General features: G+C 45.8%; 1 protein-coding gene across 3 annotated transcripts in view; it reads left to right on the forward strand.

Annotated features, from left to right (window-relative positions):
* Nucleotides 1-13,916, forward strand: part of VAC14 (VAC14 component of PIKFYVE complex) — a 30,638-nt gene that overhangs the window by 2,446 nt on the left and 14,276 nt on the right. For all 3 annotated transcript variants that reach the window (XR_005774568.1, XR_005774569.1, XM_040410018.1), the window contains exon 4: nt 2,147-2,209. Coding sequence is in view for 1 of the 3 variants with exons in the window: in XM_040410018.1 (XP_040265952.1) it covers nt 2,147-2,209 (63 nt within the window). In the remaining 2 variants the exon portion in view is untranslated. The remainder of the gene's footprint in view (nt 1-2,146; nt 2,210-13,916) is intronic.

Raw genomic sequence — 13,916 nt, forward strand, 5'->3', positions numbered from 1 at the left:
GGGCTCACTCACAATTTTGCCCAAAAACACAGCCATGAATAAAGAATGGCACCAAAACACCCTCCAACAGCAACTTCTTCCAACAATCCAACAACAGTTTGGTGAAGAACAATGCATTTTCCAGCACGATGGAGCACCGTGCCATAAGGCAAAAGTGATGACTAAGTGGCTCGGGGACCAAAACGTTGACATTTTGGGTCCATGGCCTGAAAACTCCCCAGATCTCAAAACTTTTGGCCACGACTGTAGACACAAAGCCCAAAAAGTTAAAACCATTGTATACAATTACAACAAGCACCATGTTCAACATAAGGACATTTTTCAAAACCGCCAAGAAGATATACAATTCATAAGTATGGCATCAAAGACAGTGCGGGATCATTATCACATACAGAAGTAGGCGGTCATGGTGTGCAGGTATTACACCGGGGAGGTCATGGTGTGCAGGTATTACACCGGGGAGGTCATGGTGTGCAGGTAATACACCCGGGAGGTCATGGTGTGCAGGTAATACCCCGGGAGGTCATGATGTGCAGGTAATACACCCGGCAGGTCATGATGTGCAGGTAATACCCCCGGGAGGTCATGATGTGCAGGTAATACCCCCGGGAGGTCATGATGTGCAGGTAATACACCCGGGAGGTCATGATGTGCAGGTAATACCCCCGGGAGGTCATGATGTGCAGGTAATACCCCCGAGAGGTCATGGTGTGCAGGTAATACCCCGGGAGGTCATGATGTGCAGGTAATACACCCGGGAGGTCATGATGTGCAGGTAATACACCCGGGAGGTCATGGTGTGCAGGTAATACCCCGGGAGGTCATGATGTGCAGGTAATACACCCGGGAGGTCATGATGTGCAGGTAATACACCCGGGTGGTCATGGTGTGCAGGTAATGCACCCGGGTGGTCATGGTGTGCAGGTAATACACCCGGGAGGTCATGATGTGCAGGTAATACACCCGGGAGGTCATGATGTGCAGGTAATACACCCGCGTGGTCATGGTGTGCAGGTAATACACCCGGGAGGTCATGGTGTGCAGGTAATACCCCGGGAGGTCATGATGTGCAGGTAATACACCCGGGTGGTCATGATGTGCAGGTAATACACCCGGGTGGTCATGGTGTGCAGGTAATACCCCGGGAGGTCATGATGTGCAGGTAATACACCCGGGTGGTCATGATGTGCAGGTAATACACCCGGGTGGTCATGGTGTGCAGGTAATACACCCGGGTGGTCATGGTGTGCAGGTAATACACCCGGGAGGTCATGATGTGCAGGTAATACACTCGGGAGGTCATGATGTGCAGGTAATACACTCGGGAGGTCATGATGTGCAGGTAATACACCCGGGTGGTCATGGTGTGCAGGTAATACACCCGGGAGGTCATGATGTGCAGGTAATACACCCGGGAGGTCATGATGTGCAGGTAATACACCCGGGAGGTCATGATGTGCAGGTAATACCCCCGGGAGGTCATGATGTGCAGGTAATACCCCCGGGAGGTCATGATGTGCAGGTAATACCCCCGGGAGGTCATGATGTGCAGGTAATACACCCGGGAGGTCATGATGTGCAGGTAATACCCCCGGGAGGTCATGATGTGCAGGTAATACCCCCGAGAGGTCATGGTGTGCAGGTAATACCCCGGGAGGTCATGGTGTGCAGGTAATACCCCGGGAGGTCATGGTGTGCAGGTAATACGTTGAATATGTTAAACCTGGTGTTTGTTGTAATTGTATACAATGTTTTTAACTTTTTGGGCTTTGTGTCTACAAATAAACGGTTGATTTTTACAGTAAGATGTGCGGCGGCGTTTCTTTTTCTTTTCCTTTTCATATGTGCCCATAAAATATTAAGAACGGCGCTCAGGTGACACGAAGTACAGTGATGCATTGTTTTAACCCTTATGCCTCCAGAACAGTATTTCTCTATATGTAGGGGGTTGAGGGGCTACAACCTAAAGATATAGGGGGTTGGGGGGGGGGGGGCTCCACCGTGAAGAAGTAGGGGGTTGGGGGGCTCGAACTTGAAGATGTAGAATTGGGGGTCTCCAACCTGAAGATGTTGGGGGGCTCCACCCTGAAGATGTAGGGGGTTGTGGGGCTCCAGAGTATGTGACATGTATGTTTGCATTTCACAGCTCGCCGCCGATCCGGACCCCAATGTGAAGAGTGGCTCTGAGCTCCTGGATCGGCTGCTGAAGGTCTGTGTTACATGACTTGTATCCGCCCCCTACATGACTTGTATCCACCCCCTACATGACTTGTATCCGCCCCTACATGACTTGTATCCACCCCCTACATGACTTGTATCCGCCCCCTACATGACTTGTATCCTCCCCTACATGACTTGTATCCGCCCCCTACATGACTTGTATCCACCCCCTACATGACTTGTATCCGCCCACTACATGACTTGTATCCGCCTCCTACATGACTTGTATCCGCCCCCTACATGACTTGTATCCGCCCCCTACATGACTTGTATCCGCCCCCTACATGACTTGTATCCGCCCCCTATGTGACTTGTATCCGCCCACTACGTGACTTGTATCCGCCCACTACATGACGTGTGTCTGGGGTGATGGATTGGGGAAATTGATATTTGTGAAGGATTTTTGGAGGCGGTGTATCACATGCCCCGCCCACCTGCGCTCCTCCAAGTTAGTATTCGTTAGCAGCGCATCCCGAAACTCAGAAGGAACATAACTCTCTCTTGTATGTCAGACTCTGATAAGGAAACGAGGGGGCCGCTTACCTTGGCCTTGTAGCTAGAAGATTTGGTTTATTCACAGAAACCTTCCCCCCCATCCTCATCCTTCACAGCTGACTTATACAAAATGGATTCTCATCCCTCACAATTCCCCCATTTTGAGATATCTTGTAACTGACCTCTTAACCCAGAGGTACTTCAGGTGGGATAGGTCCAACTGCCGGCCGGAGTTCCCAAGACCTCTCAATAATCCTGGTAGTTTCTCCTTTTGGTAAAGAACCTGTTGGTGCACATGAACATCAGCCTAATCCCAGCACATACTATTATAACCAACACTACTTCCATCATTGTATGTCTTGCCATCAGGAGCCTCCACCCACCTGCTATGGCGAGAGGGACCACAGTGGGGTTATACTTCTGATCATCAGGCCCTGGTCTGGTCATCCTGCCAACAAGACATATCAATAGGTTCTTTGAAAGTCACCTAGGTGAGTGTGGCCCGTGGGCCTCTTGAGCCATAGCTGGGTATAGAGGGCACGGTAGACAAATTGTGTCCTTGATTTTCCAAATTCCATGTTCATCAGGTTTGGCCTCTTGTTTTGCCCAAAGTTCTTCTTCCTCAGGAGGGGCTTGTTTGAGCATTCTTTGAAATGTACTTACAGTAATGTCCTCAGGTATCGAGGCTCTCACCGGGATGGCGTCAGCATTTAGTGGCTGGAGTGCAGCTTGTTTGGCTGCCTTGTCTGCACGATCATTGCCTTCTTCTTCCACCGTGGTACATCTTGTATGAGCCTTTACCTTAATAATACCAACACCCTCTGGTAATAACAGAGAGTCTATAAGTTCAAGTACAGAGTCTTTATTTTTTTTTTAAAACTTTCAATTTTTATTGATTTTTCAACATAAGAAAATCAAACAGTAAATATGTCATTTGCATAAGCCAGAACAATGTTAAGATTTGCAAGTACAACTTTGACATTTATATTGTGATGTTACATATTTAAGCCAACAAAAGAATACCAGCTAATAAATGTCACTTGTATAATCCAGCAACTATCACTTAATATATGTTAAGCATATTGATGACATATACAACAAATTGTAACATAGTCAATTCAAGAACAAGACTAATAGATTGAATCCAGAACTTGTGATCCATTTCTAAGATATATTTTATTCTATACTTTAGTGTACCGCTATATATGCTTACCCTATACCGTAATCCATCCACCGTCCTCCATCCACCGCTCTCTCCCGCTATGTATGTATACCACAGTATCAGTCTCTACAGAGCTACAGAGTGAATCTTAACTGCAAACGGGCATGAGCTCCACAATTCCCATCTTTTGTGAGCCCTTAAGCGTTCAGAGTAAGAATCTGCATATATATATTCATGTTGCATATACTGGTTAACTAGTGAGATCACATCAGGCACCTGAGGAGTAATGGGCAGCTTCCATGAGGTTGCAATAAGCTTCCTTGCAGCTGAGAGAATGCCCATCATAACCGGTCTATGGGAGTGAGGTAAATCTCCTATTCCGATGGATAACACAGCTAATGGAGGGTCGAGGGGGATCTGGAAGCCCGCCACTGTCGAGATAAGGTCAAAAATCTTCCTCCAAAAAGGGAGAATAATAGGGCATGACCACCACATATGTGATAAGCTTCCCTTTTCCCCACAATTCCTCCAGCAGTTTGCACTATATTCAGGATCCATGTGTGCTATGCGGGCCGGCGTCAAGTACCATCTAAGTTGTATTTTCCTATTTTGTTCAATGTGATTAATACATTTGGCAGTAGCTATCGTCCAGTGGAAAGCATCCCTCCACTCCCCGACCGACCAAGAGCTTTCAAATTCTTCTTCCCATTTCACCATAAAGTTAAGCTTTGTTTCTAAAGTAGGGTCAAGTGCATGATATGCAGTAGCAAGGCCTTTCCCCTGACCTGTCGTACCAGTAAAGTATTTACCAAAAGGGGTCGTTTCATTCATTGAAATAGTGGGAAGTCTCGTTCTGTGCAGCATATGCCTAACTTGTAGGTACTGATAAAAACAAGTGTTAGGTATACCATAATTCTGATGTAAGGTCTCAAATGTTTTCATAGTATCACCTTCATACAACTGATCCAGACGTGTGATACCTGCCTTCTCCCATTTATCTAAGGAGAGATCAGGGACCCCATATGTAAGCGCAACCAGTAGGATCTCAGATCTCTTAGGTGTGAAAAGCAACCCTTTCTCTATATAATTGGACCAGGTCCAAACTGCCGCTTGCATAGTCAAGAGAGGGGGTGTAGATTTAGGCGCTTCTAGGGAAAGGGCGGCAAGAAAGCCTGGGAGAGAACCCAGTTTTGTGTAGGTGGATTCTAATTCATGCCATCTCTGTAGCGAGGAAGGCGCCCACCACTCTTTAGTCTGCTCAATGAGGTTCGCCTTATAATAACGAATGAGGTCCGGGACTCCAAGGCCCCCTTCTCTCAGTTTTGGGTATAGGGCTCGACGGTCCACCCTAGGTGCTTTGTTACCCCATATAAATTTTATAAGGTCCGACTGCAATATTTTTAATATTTTTTGTGGAATGATGAGGAATACATCTAAGTTTATAGAGGATCTTAGGAAGAATCATCATTTTGACCGCATTAATTCTGGCCAGCCATGACATAAACAGTTTAGAATACTCGGCATAGTCTGTTAGTAATTCTTTTCTCAGGGAGTCGAGATTGCTTCTCACCAAATTTTGTATACGAGGTGTTAATAGTATGCCCAGGTAAACTATGCCATCCTCTGCCCACTGAAATGGAGCCCTCGCCAGAATTTCCCTTTTGAGAGGTTCTTGGATCGCAAATGGGAGAATATGCGATTTTGTAACATTAAGTTTATAGAAGGAGGCTTGAGCATATTCATTTAAGACTTCCATAACGTTTGGGAGAGATATCTCTGGGTTCATAAGTGATAACAGGACATCATCTGCGTATAATCCTATTTTGTGTGATGTATTACCCACATGTATACCTAAAATACCTGGGTCCAAGCGGATTCTTTCTGCCAGGGGCTCCATCACTAGCGCAAAAACCAACGGTGACAACGGGCAGCCTTGTCTGGTACCGTTCGTTATATCAAAGCTTTTGGAATAAAAGCCAGATGCTAAAACTCGAGCTGATGGCAGAGAATATAGATTTAAGATAGCCAATAGAATAGGTCCCCGGAACCCAAAATGATTTAACACCTCCGTCAGAAACCCCCAGTGCACCCTATCGAAAGCTTTTTCAGCGTCAAGCGATATAAATATTGTGGGTGCACTGGAGGAATCCGCTATTTGGAGCAGATCAATTACTCTACGAGTTCCATCCCTACATTGGCGGCCAGGGATGAAACCAACTTGGTCAGTGGACACTAATTTAGGAAGAAGGGGCTGTAACCTTAGGGCCAGTAGTTTAGAGAATAATTTTAAGTCATTATTTAATAAAGATATGGGTCGGAAATTTGCTGGAGTATCATGAGGTTTCCCTGGTTTAGGGATTGTTGTGATAATAGCACATAACATCTCTTTGGGTATAGCACCCGGAAGCAGAAATGTATTAAAAAGCCGCGTAATGTATGGTAACAGGTTTACTTTAAAGGATTTATAATAGTCCCCCGAAAAGCCATCTGGGCCTGGAGCTTTGTGCAGTTTTAATGATTTAATAGCTATATCTACTTCTCGTTCTGAAAAGGGGGCATTGAGTAATTCCAAATCTTGGGAGGCAATACTTGGGAGAGATACTGATTTTAAGAAATTCTGTATGGTATGTGAGGTAGGTTGTGGGGTGCCATCGTCATTTTTCAAATTATAAAGGGAACTATAGTAATCCGCAAACGCATCCGCAATATCAATCGGGTGTGTAGTCATCTTTCCATTATTTTGCTTCATTGAGTCTATACGGGAGGCTACTTCCCTTTTTTTCAGCCTGCGGGCTAGCATAGCTCCGGCTCTATCTCCCAAGTGATACCATTTTGCCTTTGACCTGGTTAGGGCCTTTTCAAATTTGCAAAGCAAGAGAGAGCGTAATTGAAAGCGCAAGTCTGTGATTTGGGCTGATAGTGTATCTGTAGGTGTCTCCTTAAATCGCATTTCTGCCTCCACTATTTGAGCTAAAATATCTTGCATCCGTTTATCTCTTTGCTTTTTAAGTTTGGACGCAGTCTGAATGAAAAGGCCTCTCATGAAACTTTTATGGGCGCACCATAATGTGGAGACACTAATATCTGGCGTGTCATTAAGAACAAAATATTCGTCCAAAGCTTTAGAGAATATTTGGTGCCGATTCTCATCCCTCAGCAAAAATGAGTTAAGGCGCCAAAGCGGTGGGTTAGGATTAGGATAATTATCTGAGATGTGTAGGTGGATTGGAGCGTGATCAGACCATGTGATATTACCTATTGCTGTGTGAGTGGTTTTATGAAGAAGGTCTTTGGAAATAAGGAAATAGTCGATTCTAGATTGGGAGATATGAACCTGGGACATAAAGGTATAATCCCTTTCTGTCGCATGTTGGTACCTCCATATATCATGTAGGGGAGTAGTTTTGAGAAGCTTACCCAACGCAGGCCGATGACCCCCCGTTTTCTTGGAACAATCCATCAAAGGATCAATGGGCAGGTTAAAATCCCCTCCTAGAATGATGGAACCCCTGGCAAAATTCAGCAACTTCTTAAAGAACCTCGTAAGGAAAGAAATTTGGTGAGAATTAGGTACATAGACATTAGCTATGGTGTATTCAGCATGATTGATAGAGCAAAGGAGAATAATATATCGTCCCGCCTGATCAATAATAGTTTGATGTGCTTTAAATTGGACCGAACGCCTAACTCCTATAAGAACCCCAGCTTTTTTAGCTTCTGCTGATGCAAAATAAAGATGCGGGTAGTGCCTATTTGAACACTTACCAACATCTTTGGTCAGCAAATGAGTTTCTTGAGCTAGCACTATATCACACTTAGTCTTATTCGCATCATTCCACAGTGCAGAGCGCTTGTAGGGGGAATTTAGCCCCTTTACATTTATAGACATTAGGTGTAGTACCATTGTGGGTTTGTGGGGACAAGTGAGTACTTAGCGTTAAACTGGAGAGAACGGCGGATTTCAGACGGCGAGACGGACACAGCAGATTCGGGATCACATTGATTCTGGAAGAAACAACAGAAGTTAACGAGATCACAAAGTGAAACTAGGCAAACATGCCTATATTGGTACAAAAACCAAAGGAAAGCGCCCATGAGTTTTCAGGAGCGCAAAGGTTTTCAAATTAAACAGAAAGATCCTGACAGGATCACCTTAGTTTATAAGAACCATGAGTGATTTTGAGGTTAGAGTATTCAGAAAAGATAATAGATTTGGCATAGCAACTACAACAGTAGAAGTGTTATCCATTCCAGCTCACTTTATAGACAGAAAAGAAGGAATATTAGGCAGTTTATGTAAGGGTTAATGAAAGATCGAATATAGAATAGAAGGACGTAGATGTCCCAGTTTAGGATACATGAGAGTTCCCACATCATAAGAAAATTTTTATATTAGAAAATATTCATGTTATCTCCTCATCGGGTTGTTTAGGGGACAACCGATCATTCTTTCTTTTATTACTTTTCCCATGCCTGCCAGCTTGTGCAGTGGACCACGGGATCGGGGCTGGTATTACTGGAAAAGCCTGTAGATTTTGGACACTGCACCAATCTTCAATGGAGATCATGGGGTCTCCCAGTGCTGATAAAAGTTCCGTAAGGTCCTCATATCGACGGATAGAGAATCTTTTCCCCGCCACCGTGGTAGAGAGTCCAAACGGGAACATCCAGCGGTATAATATTTTCCTATTTCGCAGCAAATCTGTGAGAGGTTTCAGTTGTTTCCTTTTGTGCAGAGTTATAGGGGCAAGGTCTTGGAATAGCACAAGTTGGTGATCTTCAAAAGACCAAGAGGGGGATACCCTAGCCTTCCCCAGCATATCTTCCTTGACTCTGAAGTCCAGAAATCTACAAATAATGTCCCTGGGGGGATCATTAGGGTTAGGTCTTGGTCTTAGTGCTCTGTGTGCTCTCTCAATTTCAATGGAGAGGGGGTAGTGGTCTCCTAATAAAGATATGGCAATCTGTTTCACCGTTGAAAGTAGAGATTCTGCAGTATACGTTTCAGGAAGGCCACGGATTCTTAAATTATTGCGCCTATTACGATTATCTTGGTCCTCCATTTGGATGTATATCTGGTTCAGATGATCTTGACATGTTTGAAAATGAGTGGCAACTTCTCTGGAATGATTGCAGAGTTCTGCTGTGGTGTCCTCTAAACTATCCACACGGTGACCAATATGGCGTAGGTCTTGTTTAATTTCTTGTAAATTCTGTGCTAGAGGCGACAGAGCATTGGTAAGGGTTTGCTGAAAAAAGTCCCTTGATAAAGGGAGATCCGTCTGTGCTGCAGCTTGTGGTTCATCCTGCATTGTGTCACTTAAGGATAAAGGTTGATTCACATGAGCAGATGTTTCAGCATTTGCAGACGCTTTTGTAATAAATTTCTCTATATTGCCTTTGCCATGCGGAGTTTTCTGAGGCATGTTAGCATCCCTAGAAACAGGTTGGCCGTATTTAACCATTGCAAGATAGGTGGTTTAAGTCCTTTAGAAGCTGGAGAAATCACTTAAAGATGCTATGCCTTTGCGTGCAGCATTTCCTCACATATGCTATAAAGGTGTCCAGACAGGATAGATCATAATTAATGATCTGAAAACATTGAGCCTATGGCTCTAATACGTAGGATAGATAGACCCCCTCTCAACAGGTAAAAGGAGGGACATTTGAAAACATTAGGACTCAGTCCTCACAGTAAATCGATCCAGAGTTAACTGGGGAGACCAGATGCTTTATGTGCTAGTGGCACTTCACCTTTAATGGCGCTGGGTCCTCTAGTATGAATTGAAAAGACACAGTACCTTCAATATGCAAAGCCTGAGGGGCAATGAACAGCAGGCTTCCTTTCACCTCAGAGGGCCTCAGCTCCGATCAATGCAGAGTAGGTCTCTAATCCTCCACCGGAGATGCTCCCTGTTAAGATGGCGCCGTACTTCAGACGGCTCTGCCACGCGCTGCTAACGTTCGGCACAACGGGACTCTCACTCCACACTGCGCAGGCTTCTTATTTGCAGCGGGATCCCATCCAGGGAAGCTCCGGTCTTTACCTCTCCCTGTAGTTATTCGCTGGGAGGTATGTAAAATCTATGTCCCGGCCTGTGTGTTAGATCCGGGCGCCGCCTGTTAACTAGGCCCCGATCACATCTCCGGTTCACCGGCACCTAGAGAGCTCCAGGTAGGGTCAAATCGCAGCTGGCAGGTTAAAGCCTTCCAAAATGAGGGATTTGTGGCAGTATAGGGCAGTTTCCTGACAGGATGGTGGTGGATGCAGGGTCAAGTGGACAGAGCTCCCTCACCACACCCAGAGTCTTTATTTTTAATTGGCTGGCCTGCTGATGTTAGAAAGTCTGTAGCCCGCCATATGGGTCCATAGTCATATGCAATACCAAAAGCATACCTTGAGTCCGTGTAGATGTTCACCTTCTTCCCCTTGGCCAATGTCCACGCCTCAGTGAGTGCCTTCAGCTGCGCCTCTTGCACTGACATGTGAGGTGGCCGTGGTTCAGCTATCCCTACCTCATGCTGTGTGACCACTGCATATCCAGTGTGGAACCGGCCGTCCTCTCCCATCTACAAAATACTCAACATCAGCGTTATTAAGGGGGTTTTCATGGACATGATTGACTCCTGATGTTTCTTGTTGCATTAATTGTACACAGTCATGGGGGTCATGTTCCATCATGTCATTTAGGAGGCTGCCCGTACCTTCTATGCCCCCTTCCCCCATTTCTGAATCTGTAATTGGTAACAAAGTAGCAGGATTCAGAGTAGTACACCTCGTGAAGGAAATGTTAGAAGCATGAGGAGTGCACACTGGAGTCTGAGCTGCCTGGCCATAGAAATATGCTGAGGTTGAACCTGTGTTTATATGCCCTGTATGTCATGGGGTGTTTGTACAGTCACCGGGTAGTCTATCACAATGTCAGAGGCTTTTTCTATCATTGCATGCACTGCCGCTACCGCCCTGACAGAGGAGAGGGCGCCTCTGACGACAGGATCTGATCTGGCTGAAGAGTACGCAACTGGCCGCTGGCGGTCACCATGTTTCTGAGTCAGTACATCCGTGCTATGACCCTGCATTTCTGAACAGAACCGGTTAAATTACTCGTAATATTTTGGGATACCCAGGGCCGGGGCCGAAGTTATGCACACCGTTAATGTATGGAAATTATTCACTGCCTCTTCTGTCAGGTGAAATGGGTGAGATGACAGACGATCATACAGAGGCTGCAATTAACATGGAGGCATGCCTAATCCAGGGGGGACAGTATGACACCGGCCCCAAAAACACGCGTAGGCTTTGTGCTCCTTTGGACACTTGTATCCTTTCTTTCTGGGGTCAGGTGGCGAGCTCCATGGGAGAGGCAGTGTCCTAGAAATACAGCCTTGTCTTTACTAAACTGCAGCTTCTGCTTTGAGACTTTACACCCGTTCGGATGCAGGAAAGGTAAAAGAGATATAGTCGCCCCACAGCAAGTCTCGTTGTCTTCAGCACACAGGAGCAAATCATCCACGTGTTGTAACAGGAGCACTGAGCCAGGCGGTGCCCGGTCTGTAGAGACAGATTGCAGAGCCTGTGTATACAGGGTCGGGGAGTTCTGAGCTCCCTGAGGCAGGACGGTCCAAGTATATACTGGTTACCCGTAAATGTAAAGGCAAACAGATACTGACAGTCAGGATGCAGCGGGACACTAAAGAAAGCATTTGTCAGGTCTATCACTGTGAAACACGTGGCAGTGGATGGAACTTGTGACCGTAAGGTTGTGGGTTCGGCACTATTGGAGTCACCTTGTTAACTTCTCTAAGATCATGAACCATCCTGTAACTGGTTTCTTCTTTATTGGGAACAGTGGGAGCTACTGTTTTTATCAATACACCGGCCTGGAGAAAAGCATCAGTTTGACTGGCCACTGCTATCTCCTGGGCATGACTGAGGGGGCGCTGCTTCACTCGAGGGGGCCGACATCCTGGCTTAAGATGCACAGTGACCCCTATGTCTGTTTCTGATGTTGCCCATAAATCCTTCGGTACCACCTCAAGAACAGTCTGGTCTACAAGGGTTAATTCTGACGGTTCAGTCAGCGCTAATGTCGCTATTAAGGGACATAATACTTTCTCTGGGGCCCCAAAATCTACACGGGTAGTGCCATCGGGGTAAAAGTGTATGTGGGCTCCCAGAGCTTGCAAAACATCAGTCCCTAAAAGAGGTTCTGCCAGGTTTTCTTTAAAGAGGACCTTTCACCTATTATTACACTATGAACTAACTATACAGACATGTGGAGCGGCGCCCGGGGATCTCCCTGCACTAACTATTATCCCCGGGCGCCGCTCCGTTCTGCCGCTATGCCCTCCGGTATCTCCGCTCACTAAGTTATAGTAGGCGGAGATTCCAGTCCCTAAGTTATAGTAGGCGGAGTCTGCCCTAGCGCTGGCCAATCGCAGCGCAGAGCTCACAGCCTGGGAGGTTATTTTCTCCCAGGCTGTGAGCTATGCAATGCGATTGGCCAGCGCTACAGAAGAACAAGGGCAGACTCCGCCTACCATAACTTAGGGAACGGAGATACCGGAGGACATAGCGGAAGAACGGAGCGGCGCCCGGGGATAATAGTAAAGTGCAGTGAGATCCCCGAGCGCCGCTCCACATGTCTGTATAGTTAGTTCATAGGGTAAGAATCGGTGAAAGGTCCTCTTTAACTAACAATTGGGTAAGAACCGCACTGTCTTTTATCTTTAGTTTAACTGGCTCAGATTCGCGGACATAGTAACATAGTACAAAAGGCTGAAAAAAGACATCTGTCCATCCAGTTCGGCCTGTCATCCTGCAAGTTGATCCAGAGGAAGGCAAAAATAAAACTGTGAGGTAGAAGCCAATTTTCCCCACTTTAGGACAAAAACTGTTTCCCCTGTAAATCCCACAGCCGGTACATAACAAGGGGTTAACTGATGAGGCTGCAAGAAACTCTGGTCCACTACTGTTTTGGCCGCCCCGGTGTCGACCAGGAATGGTTCTGCCTTTCTGTTTCTGAGTTCCAACCTCACGAGCTACTTTTTATCCATATATCAACCACTTCTTCACATCCACGATCCTTTATCCAACCACAATGCGTCCTTCTGAATCTTTCCCAGACTAGCTTCCTCCGTCAATCAGGGTGCCACCATACTGGTACTCCTAGGGTTAAGATTCCCATACTTCATCCCTGCCTTCTCCAACACTCGGTCCACATTCTTCAGACCCTCTTTACCTCCTGTTTCCTTCACCAATGTTTTGCCTGTCTTACAACCTTCGTTTATACTGAAATTATTCCCCATTGCTCTTCAACTTTACCAGAACAACTATAGAAAGTAACAAAATTCAGACGTCTGTGAATTTTGTATGTTCTGCAATTTTCCAAACACAGTAAAGAACAAACAAGACGTAAACCGTGACTCCTAAAGCCAGATCAGAAACTAAACCCAACAGTCAGAGGTATTTTCAACTTTCAAGGTTCTTCATCAGTATGGACTTGACTGTAAAAGGACTTTATACGTACGTTCCTTCAACAATCCCTCGAGCCAGACAACCGATCAGGGAGGCACAGATATGATGTAAGATATCTGTCCGTCCCGGTCCGGATTTTTCAAGTTGTCGGGAGATCAATGAAGTGTCCTTTAGTCGAGCCCCACGTGAGGCGCCAAGTTTTGTTGGGGAAAAACCCCCACCTCTATGATTGTCGGGGTCGAAGTTTTCTTTATGAGCGCTCGGAGATCTGACACAGACACACTGCTGAATCAGACTCTCTCTCGCCTTTATTCCATACTAACATACATTTTTATAACACTACAGATAATCACAGACAAATCTGGCCCACCACCAAGGGGGTGGAAAGCGAAACTAATGATTTGATTGGTTATGCATAAAAGGCAACAGTTCCGCACCATACTAACAGAATTTTAATAATTAAAAAGTTTCTGGAGCATCTTATCTCAAAGTTAGTATTCGTTAGCAGCGCATCCCGAAACTCAGAAGGAACATAACTCTCTCATTAATTTTTTCCACATA

Source organism: Bufo bufo, chromosome 10 (assembly GCF_905171765.1).
Source record: "Bufo bufo chromosome 10, aBufBuf1.1, whole genome shotgun sequence".
Classification (NCBI taxonomy): domain Eukaryota; kingdom Metazoa; phylum Chordata; class Amphibia; order Anura; family Bufonidae; genus Bufo; species Bufo bufo.